Consider the following 26,488-nt stretch of genomic DNA (forward strand, 5'->3'; position numbering starts at 1 on the left):
CTGGGGTGTGATTACGAGAGCCTTTAGCAGCCTCTGAGTGTTGCTCTGCTTTTCTCTAACTCTGCAGTTGCTTCTTTTTCCTCCCCCATCCTTCTCTATGGGTAGCATGTAATCTAATTCCTCAGATTTTAGCAGTTGAGGGTGAGTGGTCAGTTCTAAAGACAGGAGGTTGAGGGAAAATAAGACGTATTTTTCCTCTCATAAAATATATTACAAAGTTTCCTACATTTACTTGTACTACTAATTTATGTCACGTCTATTGAAAGTACAGCATGCACATTCATTGATACAATCATTAGTTTATTTTTTTCGTGGCAAGATAAACATTTTTGCATAAATAGAGATATGTATATATTACATATATTACCTGATCTATTGTTATTTGCACAGATTTATTTACAGCAGGTATATCGGATACAGAAGGTTATAGGGCATTATATACTTGTACAACTCCTTCTTAGCCAAAGATCTTCAACAAGACATTACATGTGACTCACACGTCCCGTAAACATAGAGTAAGTAGGCTGGATGGAGGGGAAAACTGCTTTATTTGTTCTCATCTCATTACATGCAGTACACTATTGTAGGCCATCATGAAAACTGTCATTTATGCCTTCAGTCATTCAGCTACATTGGAAGAAATCCCCTAACCTTAATTATAGCCAAACCTATTGGGGATCATGTAAAAACAGGCTATGTGCAGCAGTAACTCCATTTCCCAGATGTAGTGGTCCCAAGCAATGAATCCATAAAACCTTAGAATTGAGTTAGTACAATTGTAAAAGATTACACAATGAAATAATATGTAAATACCAATGCACTGGTAATACTATACACTGAATTTAATTAGACACTTAGTAGACCTTTATAACATTGCTAGTAATAGTTTCACACATGATTTGTAAACTGTCCCACCATTATTGCTAAGGGCTGGGAGACTTTCTTCGACCACACCTTATCAAATAATTAAGGTGCCCACACACTTTGGGTAAATGTACGTTCAACCCACTAAATTTGGCAGGAATAGCTGCCCATGTAGTATATATGGGAGTCACCAGACTCTTTCAATGGCATGCGTCAGGAAAAAGAAGGATCAGGTATGCTGGATTTCAATATGCCCGATCCTTCGTCTGCCTCTTCGGGCTGAAAAAACATGCAGTAGGAATGGCTGACAGCCAACTGAGCTATCTTAGAGAGGACTTGTCACCTCTTCTAATATGTCTGTTTTAGTAACTATTTAAATTCCTCATACATTCCGGAGTTGTGTTGTCCCTCTATTAATCCTGCTAGTAGTTTATGAATAAAGGTACAACTGGGTGTTGTCATTTGGGACCATGAAGGACCCCCCTCAGCTGTACCTTTAGTCATAAACCTATAGCAGGAATAATAGAGGGATGGCTCAACATCTAGTCATAAAAAAAGATGCTCCAGAATTGTCATTTCACATGAAATACAATTATGCACTAAAACAGACATGTCAGGGTAGATGACAGGTTCTAATTAACTGTATGAGGAAATTATAGGGTTCTATTAATAAGAAAATTAGTTACATTACACAGTTTTTGGGATGGGTGTATCATTTGCAGCATGCAAACCCTTAAGGGGTCATGTTATTAAACAATCCTTTTCCATGTGCCCTACACAGAGGGTATCCATTCATTAACCAGATTTGAAAACAGCAGCAAAGAGTGGCTTCCTCTTTGCACAGGACTTGGTGCAGGCATGTTTTACATGGTTGCCTATTAAGCAGAATGCAGTTCCTGCAGGGGGGTTTATGGAGACATATGCAGATTTTCCCAGCAATAAGTGCAGATTTAGGGCTCAGACAAATGTATGGCCACCGTGACCATGGACCATGTTGCGGACCGCAAATAGTGGTCCACAATACACAAGCAACAGCCGTGTGAACTCGTGCTGCGGTAAGGACCTACTGACTTCAATGGGTCCGCGATCCACAAGAAAGAACATGTCCCAGCTTTTGCAGTGTGGAGGCACGGACCGAAAGCCCACAGAAGGGCTTCCAAGTGTTTCCCTGGGCTTCTGATCCGTGCCTCCGCACTGCAAATGATAGGACATGTTCTTTATTTTGCCATATATTGCAGACCCATTCAAGTCAATGGGTCTGCACCGCAGCACAGAGTTCACACGGCCGGTGCACTGGTTGCGGACCTGCTGTTTGTGGTCCACAAAACGGGCACCACGGCCATACGGTCATGTGAATGAGCCCTTATCAAGAATGACGTGCAGCTGAGTTCATTAGGCCAGACACACAAGAGCAAGGACAATACGAGAAACTCACAGCGTGCGTCTGTGTGAGGTCCCGTTCAGTCCTCTGCTCCTCTGATAGGATTGCACAGCATTGTAATGATTTATAATGCTGTGTGACCCTGACTGCCCTGGAATCTACTGATAATCCTGTCAGTGTAATGCAATAGATTCCAGGTCTCACAGGGACACAGCTTTATAATGCATTCAGAGGAGAGGAGGTCAGAACAAGACCTCACATGAACATACGCTGCGAGTTTCTCACCTTGAACTCCCTCTTGTGTGTCAGGCCATAGGCAAATTTAATTTATTAGCAGTCATCATGCAAATGGCATCGGTTACAGCTAGGGATGAGCGAATCGACTTCGGAAAAATTATCCGAAGTCGATTCGCATTAAACTTCATTAGAATACTGTACGGAGCGGGAACTCTATACAGTATTAGAAAGTATTGGCTCCGATGAGCCGAAGTTATAACTTCAAAAATTAATTTCTATTGTAAAAAACCTTTTACCGATCTTTGGTTCGGTTTCAAGGTACCACTTGGAACCGAACCCGAGTTCAGTAAAAGTTTTTTTACAGTAGAATTTTTTCTTTAAAGTTATTACCCAAAGTCTCGTGAGAATTTGCGAGGTAATAACGTCAGCTCATCGGAGCCAATACATTCTAAGGGTCCATTCACACATCCGTATGTGTTTTGCAAAACACGGACACTGGCAATGTGCGTTCCGCATTTTGCAGACCGCACATCGCCGGCAAGCTCATATAAAATGCCTTTTCTTGTCTGCAATTGCGGACAAGAATAGGACATGTTATATTTTTGGGGGAAACGGAAGTGCGTATCCGCGGACGCGGTGCCTTGGTTGCAGACCGGAAACCGCTAATCAGTAAAACACAGGCAACGGGTGTGTGCACTCCGCATCGTGGTGCAGACCCATCGACTTCAATGGGTCTGTAATCCACAAGATGCGGTGAAATATAGGACATGTCTTATCTTTTGCAGCATGGAGGCACTGACTTGAAGTCCGCGGAAAAACATGGAAGCCCTTCTGTGGGCTTCCGTGTCTGTGCCTCTGCAATGCAAAAGATAAGACATGCCCTCTTTTTCACTGCATCTTGCGGATCGTGGAGCCCTTGAAGTCAGTTTTGTGGTTGGCAACAGGGGCACGGTGGCCCCAAGGTCATGTGCAGCAGGCCTTAGGTTTTGCAAACTGCCATATTATACTGCAGTAAAAAATATAGTAACCACAAAATGGCCCCAGTGGACCACATTAAACTCAATGGTGTCTATGCTTCCGTTATAAAAAGAAGCCATGATGCAAGTGTGAACTAGCACTAAGAAGAGCCCTGATAGATGCTTTCAGCTTTAAAATGCCCTGGAAGAGTGTTTTTATTATGTCCTAGAATTCCCCCGTATGGTCAGGAAATCCACGTGACCAAACCCTTATTAAGCATTTAGCTTATAGAGTAACTGTCACATCTTTATTTTATTTTTGTAATGTAATTGGATTGGTCTGACTAAGTTTCCCTTAGTTACCTAGTTAATACTTTTGTATAGATATGGAATTACCTAGTAATTGCAGCATGTTCTTTCCTCCCAAAGGCATTTCAGTGGTGAGGCTAAAACAGCGTTGCTAGGTGTCCTCCGTCTCCTATCTCCTAAATACAGAAGATGGAGGACGTAGTAGTGGGCAGTCCCGAACGCTGCGTGCGTGCTCCCGTCGGACCGGGATAGTGCCGACATTCGCGATAAAAATTTGCAATCAACTACTCAGGAGGAAAGGGCGTGTTTAAGTCTGGAGGAAGCCGATTGGTTGGGAGGAGGCTGTGTGTTCCCGAGATGAGCCAAATAAATTCTGGGTAGTTAGGGAGGGAGGTCTTAGCCTCAGGGTAAGGGCATCGGCGGCCATCTTGAGAAGATAGTCAGAAAGAAGTTGTGTGAGGAGCGGTTGCTATGGACGGAATCTTATTAAACAAGTGGTATGCGTACACAATAATTAGTGATTATGGATTATCACAGCAGCAGCAACAACATATATGAAAATTAAATTTTTTGTGAAAATATGACAGTTATCCTTTAATAGTTGTTAAGAAAGAAAGAAAACCAAGTCAATTACTAACAGCAGCTTTATATGCCGGTCTTAGGTTCCCACCTGCGCTGCCATAAGATTTGTCAAATTTATGACGAGGCGTTTTCTGTGTCATAAAGCAAGTACATCTATCTATGTGTGCCTGGAGAGAAAAACCACTTCACTCCCTGAGTGGAATCATTTTTCGCCAACATTTGTGCCTGAATACAAGTGTAAATGTGAGAAAAAAAAATCAGAATCCAGGTCCCAGTCCCAGCAACAACACCCATGCGACAAAATATTGTCGCTTGGTCATTAGAGGTTTCTTAAAGGGGTTATCCAATTTCAAGAACCCCCCCCTGCCACGTGCAGGGCTATCACAGGTAATATACTTACCGCGCTCCCGGCACCGCTCCTGGTCCCCGCATCGCCGCTGCTGCTTCTCCCTGCACACGGATGAAAACATCCAGTGTCGGGGGGGAGCAGCCAATGGCAGGCGGGGACGAGCCTCCCTAGCATCACACGCGGTAATAGGGAGGCTCATCCCCGTCTGCCATTGGCTGGTTTCCCCCTGACACCGGATGTTTTCATCCGTGTGCAGGGAAAAGCAGCAGCGGCGATGCGGGAACCAGGAGCGGGGTAAGTATATTACCGGTGAGGGTGGGTTTCTTGAAATTGGATAACCCCTTTAAGTCTAAACCAGGCGTAGCTCGCTTTTTTAAATGACAAATTTTTAAGAAAGTCCACAATAGAAGATGATCATGGCATTCACCAGTATTTCAAGTTGTGGTCTTCATTAAGAGCAGGCAATGACTCACATAGATCAGCCTATGGCTATCTCACTTTGATGGGTCCGTGTCTGTGTATGTGAAGTGGCTGTACCTGCCTGTATTTTAACCAGCTGTGAAGCCAATAAAGATCACAACTTGAAGTACTGGTGAGTGCCATGATTTTCTTCTATTGTGGACTATCTGTATTTCTGCTTTCCAACATTGAGCACCACATAAGATAAGTTGTGGAACTACTACTCGGAATGGAAGTTCCCTGTCCGAGGTTAGGTGGTGCTGGAACTATTCTACTTCATTGACTATTGTAAGAAACTCAACATATATCCTTGAGGGAATCAATGTGAAAGGGAAAATCAAGTGGAAGTAGAAAACACTAAAGCCGGCTATAAATACTAGATATATATTGGCTGAACACACCAGGGAACATTTACAAAGACCAGCGTTTTTACACAGGTCTTTGTTTCCCTTCGTGCTGCTGGAGGATTAGCCTAAATTATGACGAGGCATGCACCTAATCTAATGCATCTGTGAGCCTGGCGGAAAAACTATGCCAGCCCCAGGTTGGCATAGTTTTTCACCATGTATACTTGTTTCCAGGCGTACATGTAAATTTGCTGGGGGCCGGAGTCTCAAGCATGGCCCCTGATGTGCTCCCGCTCCACCCCCATCTCACCCAACCGTCGAAAACTTCTCAACAACGGCCTTGTGAATCTAGTCAAAACGGGGACATGCAGCTTTTTTTTTTAATGACTAAAATGCCCAATGATAAATGATCCCCACCAATCTCAGCAGGTTCGGCTGAGCCTCTAATGGGAATGAGGACCTCCTGACTCTCCCCAATGGCTGATGTCGGAGGAGATAAGGATCAGGCACGTTTTATTCCAATCACCAAATCCCTTTTTCTCAGGCAATAAGCCAGAGGTGTCTGGCAGTAGCTTTCCCTCCTCTCCTCATGCATTATATACTAGGCTTTACTGGAGACAGGTGCATACCAGTAAACAGTCCTGTTTTGGCATTTGTAGTTACTTTTCAAGCATTTCCGGGTTTAGCAGGGTTGGGATATAAACATTAACAACTTGTGCTATAGATTCCACCATTGCTGATGTATGATGATTTATAGAGTAGTACATATCTGGGTTGGTAATTTACATATAGGAGTTGCATCAGGATGTTGGGGGTATTATTTTCTAGTCAAAAATGAAACATGAAAACAGAGACCAAACCTTCACTGTGCCAATAAGATCTAAAGCTTTCCAAAGACCTATTTCTTAAGAAGACTTCTTTAGAATTTTAAAATGCAACTGATACTTATAGACTGTGCACAGTGTTTAAAACAAAATTGTGATTTATTAACATTTGTGAAATACAAATAAAAAAATAAAATTTTCTAGAGTTTTGTGACAAGCATTAATTGTTTAAGTAGGATTTACAGGGGGGCTCAGTCATTGGCACTCCTATTAACTATCTTCTGAAATATCAGTGTCTCCTGTGCTTTAAGGATCATTCAAAACTTGCCATATCTAATACGGAGCCCAAAAGGGTGATGCATCACCAAATAAGTTGAAAGGGTTTTCCGAGATTTTTGAACTGATGACCAATCGCTGAGCTGCAATACCAAGCACCACCGCTATCATGTTGACGGCCTTCTCAAACAGCTGATTGGTGGGGGTCCCAAGTGTCAGACCCCCAACGATCAGATACTGATGACCTATGCGAAGGATCGGAAAGCCCCTTTAAAGTAGAGCAAACATAAGTAGTCATAAACTTGGATGTCCTTTTAAGAAGACAAAAAGATTATGATATAAAAGCCCTCACCAATATTTATTTGAAGTCCTCCTATGCTCTTTTCATACTAGGAGAAAACAGTTCTCTGATGGGACAAACATTGTCGATGTATGTCAACCAAAAGGGGACGGCTCAAAAAAGGGCCTTCCCACAAAATATTTTATACTAACAGTAAGTGAGCTTTTAATGGAGAGGAAAATCATATCACTACCTTCTGATGTCAATAAAAGTGGTGCAGCTGTGTCAGCAGGGCTGGGCGATTAGTAAGGAAAAAAAGGCAGTCTAATTAATCAACATAATTTTGCCCATGTCAATTATTTTATTATTCTGGTTACATCCGACACTGCTTTAGGGCTCATGCACACGGCCATAGCACTTTTTGCAGACTGTAAATCACAGATACCGGCCATGTGTGTTCCGCATTTTATGGAACGGAACATTCTGCCATCTATGGGACAGTCCTATCCTTGTCCTTAATGTGGTCGAGAATAGGACATTTTCTATTATTTTGCAGGTGCTGCAGAACGGACATATGGATGTGGAGAGCACATGGAGTGCTGAATAGGTCTGCATCCAACCTGCAAAAAATGCAGACAAAAAACACACAGTGTGCATGAGCCCTTACTCTGAGTCTTACCTCCCCATCTCTTTAAATGTTCGAGTCAGGTTCCTCCATTTACTTCAACTTCAGCCACCTGCCTCTACAGCTCCAAATGCGGCCACCACCCTCCACTGCTCCAACTGCGGCCACCACCCTCCACTGCTCCAACTGCGGCGACCCCCCCACTGCGGCCACCACCCTCCACTGCTCCAACCGCGGCCACCTCCCCTCAGTGCTCTAACTGCGGCCAAACCCCCCACTGCGGCCACCACCCTCCACTGCTCCAACTGCAGCCACCACCCTCCACTGCTCCAACCGTGGCCACCTGCCCCCTCACTGCTCTAACTGCGGCCACCTCCCCCCTGCTCTAACTGCCGCCGCCCCCTCCCACAACTCCAACTGTTGACAAACTGTTCAATTATCATAATCGCCCAGTCCTGTCAGGTTCTCATTCAAGTTCATAAATATGTGCAGTAATGGTCACTGCTGTATACTAGGAGAGCTTTTAATCTATAGAATGATTGGGTGAAACAAAGCAAGGATAAATAACCAATCATATATCCATCATATAGTTTAAAGAGTACCTAACATTAAAGAAAAAAAAAATTATGTCATAGGTACGTGTCATAAGTTTTGATCAGTAGGGTCTGGATGCAGAGACCATATAGACTGCTAAAAGGAAACGGCAAAAGCGCTCATCTCAGCTGTGCCCCTTCGTGCCTGTTCAGTTTGTCTTGAAATCCAAGCGAGCGGTGTATGAAGTGGTACAGATCGATTTACTATTCATTCTCTGAGGAGACCTTAAACGATCAGAAAAGGGGCACAGCACTCCTGCCCCTTAATTTTAGCAATCAGTGGGATCTCAGCACCCAGACCCCAACTGATCAAAACGTATGGCATGTCACTAGGACAGGTCAAATTGAAAAGAAATCGTGAAAAAAATTCATGTAACTGATGAAAAATGGTGGTCCCTGCCACCAGTAAACTGGATACACACAGACATTTTAAGAGGCGACAGGGGCAATTGTATGAACAATGCAGGATTTTGGAGCTGAAAAGGAGGATATAGTAAATGCGTCTGTCTGATGACAGTAAAGTATGAGGTCTTCTGCTGGAGAGACAATTGCCCCATGTTGGGTGATATATAGGTAGTAATACAGCGGCTAAGCAGACACGATAAGAATATGTTTGTAAACATTACACAAAGCTATTTGCATTACAAGGCACAACACAAGCAAAATATGCATGTCTACTATCCCCCTTTGCCTGCCTCTCACATAACACAGGTTTTACAGAGTTGCCTATTTATGGTGAAGTTTCTTTTGATTGGAAGGTTAATGACCAGAACAACCTTTGCAGTTGATTTTGCTCCATGTGCTCAGCTTTCGCCATCATGTCAGCTACTGCCAATCCAGTCACAGGTCCATATAGCGACATCTGGGTCTGTCTCAATATTATATATACAATTAAAAGCCTTCTTTCTTCTGTTCATCAGTACACTTGATGCCCACGGATTGTGCTTTCTAGTCGGTCAAGATATGCACAAAGGATGCTGGGAAAACACCTCTTCTATGTAGCTGTCCATCAATGTAGCCATTCTAGGACAGAATCAGGAGAGGGAATGAGTCGGGACATGCAACACTACAGGGATTTGGTAAAACATTATATTTTATGTGTGTGTGTCAATTACTAATAGTAGGTCTACGCCAATGCTACTGATTAACCCTTTCATGACCAAGGGTCATTGATGCCCCAGTGTCCAGGTCAAAATTTACAAATCTGACATGTGTCACTTTATGTGGTAATAGCTTTGGAACACTTTTACTTATCCAAGCCATTCTGAGATTGTTTTCTCGTGACACATTGTACTTCACGATAGTCATATATTTGAGTCAATATATTTCACCTTTATTTATGGAAAAATCCCAAATTTACCAAAAATTTGGAAAAATTCTCAATTTTCCAAATTTCTATTTCTCTGCTTCTAAACCAGAAAGTCATACCTAATAAAATATTTATTAATTAACATTCCCCATATGTCTACTTTATGTTGGCATCATTTTGGAAATGTCATTTTATTTTTTTAGGACGTTAGAAGGCTTAGAAGTTTAGAAGCAATTCTTACAATTTTTAAGAAAATTTCCAAAACCCACTTTTTAAGGACCAGTTCAGGTCTGAAGTCCCTTTGTGGGGCTTACATAGTGGAAACCCCCATAAATGACCCCATTGTAGAAACTACACCCCTCAAGTTACTCAAAACTGATTTTACAAACTTTGTTAACCCTTTAGGCGTTCCACAAGAATTAAAGGAAAATGGAGATGACATTTCAAAATTTTACTTTTTTGGCAGATTTTCCATTTTATATATTTTTTTTCTTTAACACATTGAGAGTTAACAGCCAAACAAAACTCAATATTTATTACCCTGATTCCGCGGTTTACAGAAACACCCCACATGTGGTCGTAAACTGTTGTACGGGCACACGGCAGGACGCAGAAGGAAAGGAATGCCATACGGTTTTTGGAAGGCAGATTGTGCTGGATTGGTTTTCTGAACGCCATATGTTTTTTATTTTTCTGCTGATCGTCTTGTGCAGGGGCTCGTTTTTTTGCAGAAAGTGTTGAGGTTTTTATTGGTACCATTTTTGGGTACATAGGATTTTTTGATCATTCATTATTACACTTTATGGGGCAAGGTGACCCAAAAATTGGCTGATTTGGACCAGTTTTCATTTATTTATCTTTACAGCGTTCATCTGAGGAGTTAGGTCATGTGATAGTTTTATAGAGAAGATCGTTATGGATGTGGCAATACCTAATATGTATACTTTTTCTTATTTATTTAAGTTTTACACAATAATAGCATTTCTGAAACCCAAAAAATTATGTTTTAGTGCTCTATAGTCCGAGAGCCATAGCTTTTTTATTTTTTGGGCGATTGTCTTAAATAGGGTATCATGTTTTGCGGGACGAGGTGACTGTTTGATTGGTACTATTTTAGGGGTCATAAGCATTTTTGATCGCTTGCTGTTGCACTTTTTGTGATGTAAGGTGACAAAAATAGCTTTTTTGGCACTGTTTTTTTATTTTATTTTTATGGTGTTTATCGGATGGGGTCTATCATGTGATATATTTATAGAGACGGTCGATACGGATGCGGTGACACCTAATATGTGTATTTTATTTTTTCATTTTTTTATAGGAAAAGGCAATATCTTTTTTTTAATTTACATTTTTATTTATTTTTTAATTAATTAATTTTTACTTTTATTATTTTCACTTTTTTTTATCAGTTCTCTCTTGGATCTTGAAGATCCAGTGGGGCTGATAGTTGTACTATACTTTGCAATGCTCTTGCATTGCAAAGTATAATACTTCCAGATTGCCTGTAGGTGGCAGCACTGGACGCCTTTGCCATGGGCTTTTGCAAAGCGTCTGGTTGCCATGGCAACCATCGGGTGCTGCAATCACAGCGCTGCAGCCCCGATGGTGGAGAGAGGGAGCTCCCTCTATCTGTTAACCCCATGGATGCCGCAACCGCGGCATCTATGAGGTTACAGGAAAGTGTCAGCATAGAGCTGACACTCTCTGCTGATGGCGGCGGCTCAGTAATGGAGCCGCCGCCGCCATCACACACAGAATGGGGAATCGGCGGCAGCGCTGGAAAGGGGGGGGGGGGGGGTCGAGGGGTACTGATTACAATGGGGCAGGAGGGGCGGCTACAAAATTAATGCATGGGGCGAATCGCATGCCATCAGGGCAGAAAGGAGATGAGCGCAGGAGGCACAGATCGGCGGGGCACAGATCGGGGGAAGGGGGGGGCACAGAGGGGCACCAAGGGCTTGGAGGGTCGGGGGGCATGAGGAACACTATCGGCTTTCAGGCTCTGATCTGCAGAGCGCAGATCAGAGCCTGAAACCGGCATTTTAACACTGCCGCGATCCGATTGGTTAGTCTGCACAGACTAACCAATCGGATCGATTGACGGCAAGGGGCCACTCTGATTGGTCCCTTGCCGGCATTACTGCACTGTATGCTGTCCGTGACAGCATACAGGGCAAGGGCAGAAGCTTTAATCCAAGCGCTTTGCAGCGCTTGGATTAAAGAGCTGCCAGAACGTATATATACGTGGTAGCTGCACGGGGTATGTGCAGCTATCACGTATATATACAGATTGCGGTCGGGAAGGGGTTAATCATACTAATCTGATTAATCTAAAGACTGTAATTAATTCAAGGAATCATTTTTAAAAGCTAAGGAGTGGCAATTTTTTTTAAATTGTTCTTCATTAAAAATGTTCAACAGCTTTTCCTGTACAGCTTTCAGCTTGTGTATTTCCAGACTAGCAGGATCTCCCCTCACAGTGAATATGTCAGAGATCTGATGGCTGGATGTGAAGCCCATATTTGTGAACATCGCTGTCAAGAGTTCAGAGATAACGTCTACAGACCGAGAAATTGTCTGATGGATTCACTGTGAAAGGAGAGCATGCCAGTCAGGAACTAGACAAAGTGAAAGCTGCACAGGAAAACCCGTAGACCAATTGAATACAATGATTTTAGCCCAAAATGAGTAGACTGCTATAATAATAAAAAAAATGTCCATAGCCTTTAAATGGTTAGTAGTCTCCAAACACTGGCCCCATTTGGGTTCAGACTTGGAGATTTGCGCATTATTCCACTTAACTGGAACAGGGGATTCCAATAATAGACTCTAAGATTTTGGCTCTCTGTGCTTGAAGGTAAAGGGTCAAAGACTCATTATTCTAGGAATCCGTGGAGTGTGCTGTGCACAAACTCCACTAAATGATTCAGCCACTTACCCACCAGTTTTGATCCTCCTCCTCTGTGACTACAATAATTTCTCCTATACTAAATGTGAGCTCATCTTCTCTATCGGCGATGCAGTCAAATAAAGCCTTCACCCGACGGAGCTTTGGCTTGCTCTTAAAGATAGAAAAAGCACAAAATATTAGGTCCTTTATCAGGGCAGATACATTTACTGATGATATAGGAAATCGATCCTTTACTTTCATTTATACTTGGCAATTATTGGGAGGTGTCTGAATGAAGATCACCCTCTCGATTGTTCTTTCAAACCCCTCCACTCATGAAGTTACATTTTTTTTTCAGCAGCACATCCTTTATCTACACGGGGAGATGACCCTCCATCAAACAATCATTGTTAGGTCTACATAAAATATGCGAGCAACGACAAATGATAGAGAATGAACATTCATATGTAAAAATAAGCCTTAAAGGGAACCTGTCACCCAAAAATCGCCTATTAAGCTGTTTACAGTACCTTATAGTGCTGTATAGTCGTTTCCTGATGCACTTTTTGTTAGTTTTGCCGCATGTATGCTCAGTCAGAAATCGATGTTATATTCAGCTGCTGCCCCGTGCTTCAAGTCAGGCTTGAAGTCACGGGGGCAGCGGCCTCGGCGTCTTACATGGCCCTCTCCCCGCCCCCTGCCTCTGTGACTGACAGCCGAAATCCGATTCCGGGACCGCGCTCAACGGCCGCATGCGCAGTAAAGGGCGGCAGGAGCGCGGTCCCGGCTGCCGCGCGTACTACGCGCCGTCTTACTTTCGCCGCACTGCGCATGCGCCCGACATCCTGTATCAAACGCGCCCGCGCCCGGCATCTGGGCGCGGGCGCGTTTGATACAGGATGTCGGGCGCATGCGCAGTGCGGCGAAAGTAAGACGGCGCGTAGTACGCGCGGCAGCCGGGACCGCGCTCCTGCCGCCCTTTACTGCGCATGCGGCCGTTGAGCGCGGTCCCGGAATCGGATTTCGGCTGTCAGTCACAGAGGCAGGGGGCGGGGAGAGGGCCATGTAAGACGCCGAGGCCGCTGCCCCCGTGACTTCAAGCCTGACTTGAAGCACGGGGCAGCAGCTGAATATAACATCGATTTCTGACTGAGCATACATGCGGCAAAACTAACAAAAAGTGCATCAGGAAACGACTATACAGCACTATAAGGTACTGTAAACAGCTTAATAGGCGATTTTTGGGTGACAGGTTCCCTTTAAGGTCCCTTTTTACACTGACCAAAAACCAGGCCTGTTATAAGTCAAATGCTGTTCCCGTTCTTGTTGGTCAGAGATCACCCCATTAATGAGCAAATGCTCATTCATCGGAAGATTGTGTCTTTCAGCTGGCACCAAAAATCATTATTTCTCCCTTAGTAACGAATGCTCATATCCATAAAGAAGAGATAATTGCGGGATGTAAATGCAGCTCTCACTTCCTCTTACAATTAGGCAATTATCGGGAGTGAACAGTTTGTTCCTGATAATTGCTTGTAACATTGATCCATGTAAAAGGACCTCTGATTCTTTAAGCTTTAGAATTACTTACAGCTGGACAAGTGCATTACACAAGGCAGTTTTACAGTTTTGAAGACAAACATGGTTACCGCAATGCAACATGTATGTATTCTCAAAAGTGGCAGGGGAATAAGCTTATCTCCTTTTGAAAAAATGTATTTCAGCATGCCTGAGTTCTGGACACCCCCATACACATTAGATGTTCGCTGGTCCTGGTAGTTTCGGCCTGCTTTAGTCTTGCCAGTGGAAAAATAAGTTGTCAGATAAATAAGGGTAATGAAGAATTCTCACCAGGCTCATCCTTCGGGGCATGGGTAGAGGGGGCTCCTGACTGGGGGCTGGGACATGATAGAGTTCTTGCACAGATGACCCTGGAGATACATTACTCTGAGCTGATCTTTGGTTTCCTGGTTTTGAATATGCTTCTGTTCTGTAATCAACTGGAAAAAAGCAAGATACTGAAATATAAAAGCTTACAAAATTTTTCAAATACCCGGAAAACAACTTAGGAATGTGTTTCATAGCATGCAATTCTCAAGGGGTTGTGTTCCACAAATATTAATAAAATAAGATGCAACATTCATGATTATGTTAAGAACAAATACCTTTTGGTGGGATTTCGGGCACTTCATGGAGACTACTAAGTTTTGGAGATCCAATGCTGTAAAACATAAACAGTTATAACTATGTAAACCAAGTGCCAAATGTAAGGTATTATTTGATATGGTCATATAACCCACAAAGCCAGTGACGAGGCTAAAGAAGTCCCAGGACTCAGGGCCTAAATACGGCCTGCCGTCCCTCAAGCTCCCTCTGAAGCAATAATTCAAGTACATGGCAGCGGAGGACACCGTTCCACCAGCTCATGACCTACATTGAAGTTATCTTCTGACACATCTCTGACACGTCAGAAGATCAATTATTTGGTGGATGAGAAATGATCTATGATGAGAAATGATGGATAATAGTCACCTTGGTCTCCTAGATACACCTTCTGACTGGAGAAATTTGGACGGAGAAGTGCAGCATGAGCCATAATCTGGAATATGAAGATAACATTTGACTTTTCTATCTTAGGTATAAGGACAACACAATACACACATCACCAGCACATTTTGTATGGGGGGTAATACAATATAAATGACTAATGAAATCTATTTAAGATGAAGTCATGTCGCTGAATGCATTTATGACTAATTAAAATAATTTATGGAGTAACTGCACTTTTTCCCCCCAGATAAACAGTTCAGAGACAACTGTAATATTTCATTTCCCCTTTACATTGTTTTCCGGCTCAATTATTTGCCTGATCCCCTCTAAAATCCCACTCCTGGTTTCCATGGGCTGTTCATCTTCAGTTCCAGGGATGCGGAGGACGGTTCTCTGCTTGTGGGAGTAGTGTCTGCACAGAACGCATGCTCCCGATGCACTACTTGTCCTCGCTCAGAGCGCAGGCGGTCCTAAAGATTAATATGGAGAGTGCACAGTGTCTGTGTAATAGGGGACTGTGCACTGTGAGCGTTGACAAGGAGGGGGGCATCAGGAGAGCACACCCTGCAGACATTGGCACATGCCACCCACACAAGCAAAGACCCGTCTTCAGTTTCCTAGAGCTGGAGATGAACAGCCCATAGAAACAAGGAGTGGGTGGCGATTTTAGAAACAACCGCTAGACCAAATAAGAAAGAGCTGGAAACGAAAAAAAGGAGATTAAATATATTACATTAGTTTAGGTATGGGTCTGAATATACAAGTGTGCCCTCAATGGTGGGGAAAATGCTAAAGAAATCATTATCTGAAATTTTGTCATTTTAAAATGTATACACACGACATTGACTATTAATCGTAACTGAATATGACACCGTTTCTAATCTTTGCTGCCGTGATATATATGTTAGGGTTAGATATAGTCCTTTTTTTTGCATACTTTATGTACAAATGTAGGCATTATCATAGCACTTAGGGGAGTATTTAACAAGGGATATTAACATTTAAGCCAGAAAAATGGAACAAAAAGTGGCACAAACCTGCTCATAGCAAGTGTGGATTTTTGGATCAAAGACAGGCCAAAATACACCAAATTTAACTCTTAAAGTGTTCCCTAGCTTTCAAAAAACATATGTCATAGCGACATATCAAAGATTTTGATCGGTGCAGGTCTGAATACGGAGACCCCCACCGATCACTAGGAGGAGGAAAGAGAAGCACCCACATACGGTAGCTACAGGAGATAGAAGCAAAATGCACCTAGAGACTTTCGATTGCGCCCATCTACTGCAGAGAGGAGAGACAACGCGCTATGTTAGTGCGATTGTGGAGGTCTCAGCACTCATCAAAACCTTTGGTATGATTCTATGGCATATCAAGAGTGTTGGGAGAGCTCAGTAACACTTTTAATATATTTGGTGCCTTGTACTCAAGTTTAAGGCTATTGTATGAAACTCCTGACTTAAAAAATGCCACCTTCCCCCCCAATAAGATATGGCATAATATATGGTATTACTTTGTATGCTAAGTACATAATAAATAACCCCCCCCAAAATAAAAATCACACCGATCCAGTGTAATATACCCATCAACAGTCTAAGTGAAGTTCCCCTTACCAAAATGGAGACTGCTTTGACTGGAGGGGCTGTGCGGAATGACGGGTGCAGGCTCTGAAAGTGCTCTCTTGTGCTTTGTAGTCAGTGGAGGTGTGGCAGGCAGCTTTTTGGGGACGGGTGAGGGACTGGCAGGGGGAGGAGGTGGTGGCACATTGGGTGCTGAGAAAAAAACATGCATGCATTGAATTGTGCACATATAAGATATAGGTTTCAATATCTCTCTAAACAGATCTCTTTCCTTCTAATGTTGAAGCTAGCATCTAATGTCACAAGTTTTTGATTAATCAGGGATGCCCAACCTGCGGCCCTCCAGCTGTTGCAAAACTACAACTCCCAGCATGCCTTCAAGAGTCTACAGCTATCAGCCTACAGCAAGGCATGGTAGGAGTTGTAGTTTTACAACTGCTGGAGGGCTGCAGGTTGGGCATCCTGGATCTAAAGTGTATATTCGTCTCCATATGTAACAGTGGAAGTGTTTGTGGCGTACACTGACCGTAGGAGGCCAAAGCAGAAATCAAACTGAGCTCCCATCATGGTTTCCCCCTCCCTTTCCATGATCCTTGGACAGCAAAGGGGATGAGACCAAAAAGGACAGGATCCACTTCTCTCCAAGAGCACAAAAGCCCAATCACATAGGTGGCTTCTAGGGTAGGTATGCCCTCGCTTTGAGGCCCGATGCACATGATTCACCATGATTGCATCAAAATCAGAAAAAAAAGCTTTCCTTTGATTTTTTATTTATTTTGCGATTATCTCTGGTTCTGGCTTTAGAGAAAACAAAAAGCACACAGCATAAGGAGATCCTGTGCAATAAAGTTTTATCAAGTGACTGAAACTAAAACGGGACCCCTTATAACATTGGGTATGGTGGCCTATCGTTCACCTAGAATTATACTTTATGCCTGAGCTCAGCATGTTTCTATATGCTGGCTGCACTTGTGTAACGGTGACGGACATCCATGGAAAAGTTATTTGTTATGCCTAGTACAGGGCCGGAGGGGGCAGAGCATAACACAGAGATTCTCCCTTTGGTGTTGTCTGAATACCTTGTCATGCTCCACTAGGCATAACACAGTGCGTTAGTCTTACCCAGTATGTTCTCATGATTAATGCAAAAAATTTAAGACAGACCTCATACAGTACATGACAATCCAGATAAGAAGCAAAATCCAGCTCAGTTTCGCAGAGGTAAAAATAGGTACTTTATTTTAGTGGTAAAAATACATCCAGTGAAAACATTCTTAGTCTACGCGTTTCAGGCTACCGAAAATGTAAGCCCTTGTCATGAGTAAGGGCTTACATTTTCGGTAGCCCGAAACACGTGGACTAAGAATGTTTTCACTGGATGTATTTTTACCACTAAAATAAAGTACCTATTTTTACCTCTGCGAAACGGAGCTGGATTTTGCTTCTTATCTGGAGTTCAAGTTATCCGAATCCTGGTGCGGTGTCTCCGTGCTCACAGCAGACAAGGGGCAGGTGACAGCAGCATTTTTACTTGTTACGTAGTACATGACAATCTCTTTCTAACAAAAGCTAGAACCAGAGATCTTCCCATTCATTACTCCAATTGTTCTGCTAGATTTATTTCAGGCGGGCAGCTAAGTGAGCGTGTCCTTTCACAGGGTGAGAGTCCTTTCTGCTGCAGCTCTTTTCCTATTACAGCTCAGGGGGTGTGTCCTTTCTGGGGCAGCTCTCTCCCTGTGACTGTCACAACTTCTAACAGTAGATATGAGTGGTGGCAGTTGAAGGAAGGAACAGAGCATGTGTGTCCACCTCAATAGGTGGTCATGCACACTGCTATACAGGGTAAGCACCAGGGGGCGCCATTATAATTAAGGAAAGAGAATATCTCACATTTTTGTAACAGAAAGTAAGTTGCAAATGTAACTTTTTTCATGCAGAATTATTTTCTTTTACCAGTTATATCCCTTTAACAGAAATCTATTGAATCATTTGTAAGATGACTGTACAGTAAATTGCATGTCTTCTGTCAGCAGTGCTATCAGACTTCATGGGATGAAGAGTGCAGCATCTGTCTCCATTCTTCCCAACGTAACAACAGAACCCCATCATATGTCAATAGAGGCTGACGGTTGCCGTTATGGGAGAGATCCAGCACAGCCATCAAGGTTTCCATTTTAACAGAAATCGTGATGTAGTGTGAAGCTGGTAAGTCAATTACATAATTATCGATTTTCCGGGTTTGCATACCTCTAATAGGATTGCGTGGAGGCAGTGGGGGTGTGAAGGGAGCTGTTGGGGTCAAGGCATTTTCAGTGCAGGATTGTCCTCCACCTACATCATAACGTGAGTCTTGAGACACCTGAGACACCTGAGAGGCTCGCCTTAAAAATGATGTGGGAGGCCCCCTGTCTGAGAACTGAGCGCTGGGTGACTGGAAGCAACTGTATGGTCGCAGAGTCCTCTCCTTCTTAACAGGGCCCAGCTAAAAAGAGAACAAAAAACACTTTAGGATGATAGAAGTATAATTAGAAGTATATACACTGTATTTTTGTACCATTATGTTGTTCATTTGTCACGTATGGACACAATATAGAGCACATATCTCACTTTGTGTCTATCCCTGATCAACACATCCTGAAAATAAGAACCCAACTGTTGCTAATGTTATGTGTGGTCTATACCCGACAGCGGCAGGCAACAGCAATGACGAAGTATTTTGTCAGTTTGTGCATTTTTAAAAGCCCTTTACTTCCAGTAGACAATCTTTGCACTTACTTACCCTTTCATCAAGATCATCATCGCTTTCGTACATGTCATCCTGACGTAACCGCCACTCGTACTCCACATGGACACGCATGTTAAACTGATTGTTGTGAGCTTGGAGAAGCTGATGGGAAGAAACAGTATCAAGAACAATGAAAAAAATTGCTAATTAAAACATGTACAGTTGTTGGGTGACCCAATAATCTGATCTGTTCACCTCAGTGCCAATGAAAATGATTCACAGGAAAACTGTGCCCCAGTGGGGTCCTCACCGATCAGCTAAGCACATCACTTGATGCATACTGTTTATATTTCGTTTTCTATGCAATATTACCTATAGGTAAAGCTTTATATAGCATAACATTGGTTCCTATTTGGTTATGAATGAGGGAAGGGTTCTCATCAGAACCAATCTGGGCGGCTGTCCAATTCAGCACATGGGCTGGATAAAGTGATCAAAAAAGTCAAAAGCTATGGACACCTTTGGAACAGTTTTTTAATTACTGATTTACATTTTATGTTGGGCTAAATATATTATAATATTTTTGTAATAGTTTTTATTACACATTTTGCACCCTTTGCACAGTAAATAGCAGCTGCAAAAAGCTGTTCAGACTGGCCATCTGACAGCTCTGGAACCTCAGTCTCCATTCCCTCTCTCACCTCCCCTGAACGATCTTCTAAGCGGACTTATGTTCAGATCAAAGTTGAACTTTGATCTGGTCATAAATCGGCATAGAAATCTGCATTGTGAAATATGGAAGCTGGAAAAGACAGATATTTTTAATAAAAAACCTATTACAAAAACATTTTTGGCCCAAAATACATGCAAATCAATAATAAAAAGGGCTCTGAAGGTTTCCATAGTCTTTGATTGGCAGATGAGTTGCAGAACACTGGCAGAGCCACTACACGGTGGACAGAGCCTTCTGCTTTCAGCTCTGTCCACTGTATAGCTTCCTGCACCAGCGCATGCCACACGCAGCTGATCGTTGGGGGTGCTGGACCATCATCTGATATTTGTAACATATCCTTAGGATAGATCTTTGTCTATATCTAAAAAGTTGGACAGCCCCTTTAAGCATTCTAACATTAATATGGAATAGAAGAAAATTACTAAGACCGGTGTTTTCTACGCTAGTCTAAGTAAAAAGTGTGCTGGAGTAAGATACACCGAATTAATACATTTAGGACATCTTATGGCTTTCTGTGCGCCAGAAACTGAAATCTATGCCACCTACAATCTGGTGTAGATTTTGGCTACAATTTAAGCCAGTTTCTGGTATAAATGATAGCAGACTTCAGGGGGCTGCAGCGCCCACTCCAGCTAAACCCTACCCCTTTCCTCACCGCTCTTATAAAGTGGCAAGAAGCTTGAAAAAAGTCATAAATTATAGTGCAAATATGGCATGTGCATTAATCTGCACTTTTTATGTGTCAAAACATTTTTAAATCACCCCTATGTTCCTAGATCAAATGAAAACGTACATAATAAGACTTATTTAACAACTTCAAGAGATAGCAATCTTTTTCTTGTCTGTAGTGCTGGAACCAACGCGTGCCACCACTACTAATGCAATTATCACTGTTACCAGTTGTGTATGTGCGACCATATTAATTTTCCTACCAAATCTTCACAGAGAGAAAGCTTCAGGCGTCTGGCTATATCCAATGCAGTTTCCCCAGCTTCATTTTCTGCAAAAGAGAAAGAAAAAAAACATGAGACCTGAGAAATGAAACCAGCAGAGCAGAAGAGCTGATAGCAGAGCTATTTCCAAACAGTTAGCCAAGTAAGCAATTGCAATTGTTCTCATTTTTAGTTATAAAAGCATAGAGAATCACATTTTGACCATTTAATTCTTAGAAATCTGTGTGGAACTAATGTATTCCACATTCAAATTGTTACCCAATTCAACTTCAGTTATTCTATCAGCCCTAAGGTATAAAGCTAGAAAATGCAAAAATCATCCACTAATGTAAAATCTAAGGTGTCCTCCTGGCCAGATTAATCTGGAGAAGGACATGAAAGTTGCTCCAAGTGGAGTGTCATTGGGTGTCCCATCCCGTGCAAAGATAAAATATTCTTTCTGTTAGATACCATAAGATCGGGTAGAGAGAACATTTACGTGACCAACACATTGGGTAATTACAATGCATTGTATTAGTTTCCAGGAGAACCCTGAGACCCATGGGGCACCACATTTGACTGAGAAAATAGGACTAGTGACAATCACATGGCACTCACTTATCTTTGTATTGACTTTAGCTCTCAGAAAGAGCTTCATGCTCTCCGTCTTGTTGTATAAGCTGCAGTAGTGAAGAGGAGTGTTGCCTCGGACAGTCTGCTTTGTTAGATTTCCACTGCAGGAGAACACAATTCAAACATCTGAGATATTGGCGTTTACAATTAAGCAGATCTTAATAAATTGTAGATAGCGGCTTACCTGTTGTGTACCAAAAAATCTACAATGTGCAATGAAGTTCGGTCTGACAATAACACTGCCAAATGCAGAATGATCTCACCAGCCTCCTAGATTAAAAGAATAGCCAGTAAGCACCCTACAATATACACGTGACTCGAAAAAGTGGGAGTTAAAGTTCTTCTAGAAATAAAATAAGTAACAAATGGAGGCTGTATTCCCAGGATAAGAAATATAAAACCTGGATAAATTATTTCCTTGGCAAATATACTGAAAGTAGTGTAAAAAAGATAATAATACATGTATACATTATGGCATATTACACCTATTAATATCTGTTAGTGTGACCCAATTCCCCAACTACCCATAGGTGTTTGTAAGGGCATGCCAGATAGCAAATAATATTTGTATAATGTGCGTGCTCAAGATACATATAACAATTTACTGGTTATTTACACCACTTTAGTTCATTTTATTTTTTGCTACATTTTGCATAACATTACCTGTGCTGGTCGGGGCTAGTGTTGATCTCAAGTTTTTATTGCGAATATTGGCACTTCTAGAATTCGCAAATATCTATCTAGAATATAGTGCTATATCTTCGTAATCGTGAATATTCTAGATTTTTTTTTATCAGTCACCATGATCCCTCACTGCTTCTTGCTTGTGGGCTAATGAGAAGGCAGCAATATCTTTGACTTTAGAAGTAGTGTTGATTTTTTTTGAATTTTCGGGATCAAGAAAATAATGACTGGAGATCACGAATTCTCGAATTCGCAAATATATTTACCCAAATAGTCGCAAAATATCCCGAATTCAAATATTGCCCCTGCTGCTTATCACTGGTCGGGGCAAGTACCCTAACTACCATGGGTGTTTTGTAAGGGCATAAAACTATTTACAGTTTTTTTACACCACTTCAGTTCAGTTTTGTTTTTTGCCATATACAATTACCTGTGCTGGTTGAGGCAAGGCCTCTGTTAAATCAACCTTTTCAGCATAGGCCTGGATCAGTGCATAAATATCCTTAAACCGGACAGCGTCCTGAAGTTCATGCAGCCGTGTCAATGGGTGTGTATTGCTTCTTTTTGTATATAACCAGTGCACATACTTGGAGTTAATGAAGTCTTTTCTAGTTGCCCTATGAAATGCACCAAAAAAAATGCATAACTTTATGTTGTCTTTACAGTGATGGGAGCCACCAATTGTTAACACTTAGCAACATAATATACAAACTAGAAGAGGAACTATTACAAAATCACACTTTATACTCACATGGCACTATCTATAGTGGGTTTGATTGTAGGTGATGGGAGATTGGCCTCTACAATGTCATTGAATCCAGAGTTACCGACATTTTTGGCTAGCTGAAAAGACAACATGGGATGAGATAGATGTGAGCAGAGTTTGTCCATCATAATAAGAAACTTGACAATTACCGGCTTACACTTCTACCTTTGGTAGAAATATCATCATCATGGTTATGTACACAGAAATTAACCAGTATGGAACGATATGTTCTGCTGTTTATATTGTAATACATTTGTCAGATGTTTTTTCATTAATAATTTTCATATTTTTACATTACTTTATAAAGTTTTCTACATTCAGAAATACTTTTTTGCATAACAATCTAAATGGCAAATATTACAAGTCTTACATTTTATCATATTGGTCACTACACAATATGAGGCATCTATAAAACATATGGAAGAAAAATACATTTTTAGAATTGACTTGAAACATAGAATTTTCTGAATTGGGGGATATACAGAGAATCGAGAAAGTGTTTCTCTTACCAGAAGCTCTGAGGTTCCAAGTTTGTCAAGGGCGAGGGACTGAATACGGGAGTGATGGACGCCGAGTTCTCTATGAACCCCAGAACACTCAATACAAGTGAGGATCCCCAAATTTATAGACAGCCATGTGGGATCTAATAAATAAATATACATACATCAATTCGTTTTTTTAATATATATAAAAACATGAAAGAATGACTGCAGAAAAAGACCACATGGTCCATCTAGTCTAACCTTATATTATTACTTATGTTTTATCCATATGATATACGGATAAAGCAAGACAAAAAAATCTCCAGTTCTTTATCAACCATAACTGGCTTTATTGTTTCTCCATGCTATTCAGGGGCACATATAGAGAAGAGGCTCTGTACTAAAACCTGGCACCTGGTAGGGGTGGTCCAAACCACCACTATTCCCTGTCTCTGCAAAGGAGAACCTGATGTTTGTTATCTTTCCCCATTACTTGTATGGTCAAGTCACTGTACTTTCACATAATTTCATCTAATAGAGAAAGTAGCAAAATTCCAAAACATTTCATTTAAAAAATATGCCTGCATCCACCTGAAAAAAAAAATCTGTCATGGCCACTAGGAGTCTCAATGATTCCCAATTTGCAGTCCACTGCCTATGGACGTCCCTAGTAATAGAGACAACTCCCAGAAAATGCGGAAGTATCAGAGGTAGCCGAGATCCTGAGCCTGATAAAAAAAAAAAAAAAACATAGTGGGATTTAAGGTAAAGGATGTCACAGCAGTACTGTGCTTGTAGATATCACAGAAGGGATACACCCCTGCTTCTGAGTGAAATGCATTTAGTTGTGCAGCTCAAACAGGGACTAATATAACTCAAAGAGACATTAGGGAAGCCCAAAAAAGACCTGTTCCTCCAGTTACAATTGTACAAAGAAGCACAGCCATTATTGAAGCTTTTTTTTTTTTTAAACTTAGGTATGCTTTAATCCAATTTCACCACCCATTTTGCAAAGGTTGTGGTGTCTTTAGGGCACCCTAAGGAAAGAGACTGAGAACAATATAAGGTGGAACACATTCCTCATTGACCACAATGATGAGCATGCACTTGATGTTAACACAGCCATTTATCATGTCACAGCCATCTACAGTATGTAGGCTTTAGTAACGTCTTATTAAAATAAAGCAATGAAGTGCTAGGTCTCGCGGCACACTGAATACTGACAGAGCTCCCAGCAGGTGCATGTAAATGAGAAGCATTGATTGCTTTGCTGCTGTCATGCAGGTGTTTTAATGTCAAATGTGACAGCCCTGAAACTTCTAAATGAACAGGGAACCTGCTAATTGGTTAACAAAACTTTCAAAGCAGTCAAGGAAAGCTCTATATAATGCATTAAACCTTGAAAGAATTGGGTCTCAGTTGGGATGTAGATAACACAGCATCATGTCTATGAACACAGCTGATATTTCTCATGGGTAACAAATGTCAACTAATCATGAACTCCACCTATAATTGAGGGTTTAGTGTACAGTAGGGCTGCAGTAAACGAATATTTCAGTAATCGAGTATTCTACTGATTATTTTTACGATTAATCGAGTACTCTAATAAGAAAAAAATAATTAATAGACTGTTTTCCTGTATAAAAACACATCAGACCCCCTGCCATCAGTCCCCAACACCCTTTGTTCCCCCCTGTGCGGTCAGCCCAAGTGCATCAGTTCCCCAGAGTGCCATCAGCTCCGTTCCCCCCAGTGCCATCAGCTCCACTATCCCCCAGTGCCTTCAGCTCTCCCCTACCCCAGTGCCATCAGCTCCACTCCCCCTGTGCCCTCAGCTCTCCGCACTCAGTGCCCTCCGCTCTCCCCCACCCCAGTGCCATCAAGATGACATAAAACTGCATGAGGCCACAAGGTGACATTATACTGTATGAGGCGGCTTGGGACAAGGTGACATTATACTATATGGGGAGGATTATACTGCATGTGGTGGCTGAGGCCAAGGAGACATTATACTGCATGGGGTGGGCCAAATGGTGACATTATACTGCAAGGGGCAACAATCCCCCCACCTTCCAATACAATATCAATTCAGTGTCTGCATGGCATAAATAGCTGTGGGCTTGTTGGGCTTTGTAGTGCACTTAAAGAAGCAACCTGTGGCTTTAACATTAGCTTATTGTATGATGCAAACACAAAGCATCACCTACCTCAGGCAGTAACAGGACCCACACAGCACACAGGGTGATGCATTGCAGGTAGTCACCAGCCTCAGTAATGTACAGGAAGCCACACTAACCTGAAACCACTACACTTCCCGGCTGTGCTAAGCTCCGCCCCAATTATTTATAGCCAATCAGCATTTGTCCTACCACTAACCAATCAGCAGGCCTCTTATGGCTGTTCTCATATAAGGTGTATATGAGAGAAGCACTTGGATTGGCTGGGAGCAGCTGCATGAGGGATTGTCATACTGGTATGGAGAGTGTCGGTGTTCCGTTATTTTTTGCTACCCGTGAAATTACCTCGTCACTTCCTGTTGTGACGTAGCCGCACCGGAAGGTTTGGATGGAGGTGTGTCTCACTGCTCGCCACCAGAGTGGCTGAGAAGGAGGTGTGTTGGCGCAGGCGCACAACGACGGGATAGGCAGAGTTGCTGTGAAAGCGCCGAGGGTAGGAAAAAATCACGGGCCACTGCGCATGCTCCGAGGTTACCCTCGGCGCGAATACGCAGTGGCCCATTATTTTTTCCTACCCTCGGCGCGTTCACAGCAACTTTAAGTGTGAAATTTGCCTACCCTGTCGTTGTGCGCCTGTGCCGACACACCTCCTTTTCAACAACTCTGGTGGAGAGCAGCGAGACAAACCTCCTTTCAAACCTTCCAGCGTGGCTACGTTACAACAGGAAGTGACGAGGGTAGCAAAAATTTGCATCAAGGATTTTTTTGTGTCGAATTACTCATTTAATCGAGTACTCGTTGCAGCCCTAGTGTACAGCCGTACATGATGTATTATGCTGTGGATTCACAGCAATATCTGCATGATCAGCAATGGATATCACCCTCCCCACTGCAAATAGTAAAATTTGCAGGAGAAATCCTCAGCGTGAATTTCCATCAGCATTC

The 26,488-nt window shown here is 42.3% G+C and overlaps 1 protein-coding gene across 2 annotated transcripts in view; it reads right to left on the minus strand.

Annotated features, from left to right (window-relative positions):
- Positions 1-6,448: 6,448 nt before the first annotated feature.
- The window catches only part of LOC122942436 (arf-GAP with SH3 domain, ANK repeat and PH domain-containing protein 2-like), a 141,990-nt gene continuing 121,950 nt past the window's right edge, over positions 6,449-26,488 (minus strand). Inside the window, exons 15-28 of one of the 2 annotated variants that reach the window (XM_044300054.1) lie at positions 23,394-23,527; positions 22,870-22,961; positions 22,549-22,735; positions 21,619-21,704; positions 21,420-21,535; positions 20,802-20,869; positions 19,191-19,298; positions 18,659-18,893; positions 16,445-16,603; positions 14,814-14,880; positions 14,447-14,502; positions 14,133-14,281; positions 12,330-12,452; positions 6,449-9,105 (exon numbers count right to left, since the gene is read on the minus strand). In XM_044300054.1, coding sequence (XP_044155989.1) covers positions 9,031-9,105; positions 12,330-12,452; positions 14,133-14,281; positions 14,447-14,502; positions 14,814-14,880; positions 16,445-16,603; positions 18,659-18,893; positions 19,191-19,298; positions 20,802-20,869; positions 21,420-21,535; positions 21,619-21,704; positions 22,549-22,735; positions 22,870-22,961; positions 23,394-23,527 — 1,655 coding nt within the window. In that variant the 3' untranslated portion in view covers positions 6,449-9,030. The remainder of the gene's footprint in view (positions 9,106-12,329; positions 12,453-14,132; positions 14,282-14,446; positions 14,503-14,813; positions 14,881-16,444; positions 16,604-18,658; positions 18,894-19,190; positions 19,299-20,801; positions 20,870-21,419; positions 21,536-21,618; positions 21,705-22,548; positions 22,736-22,869; positions 22,962-23,393; positions 23,528-26,488) is intronic. The other variant, XM_044300055.1, reaches the window with a different exon arrangement.

This window comes from Bufo gargarizans, chromosome 6, assembly GCF_014858855.1.
Source record: "Bufo gargarizans isolate SCDJY-AF-19 chromosome 6, ASM1485885v1, whole genome shotgun sequence".
NCBI classification, from domain to species: domain Eukaryota; kingdom Metazoa; phylum Chordata; class Amphibia; order Anura; family Bufonidae; genus Bufo; species Bufo gargarizans.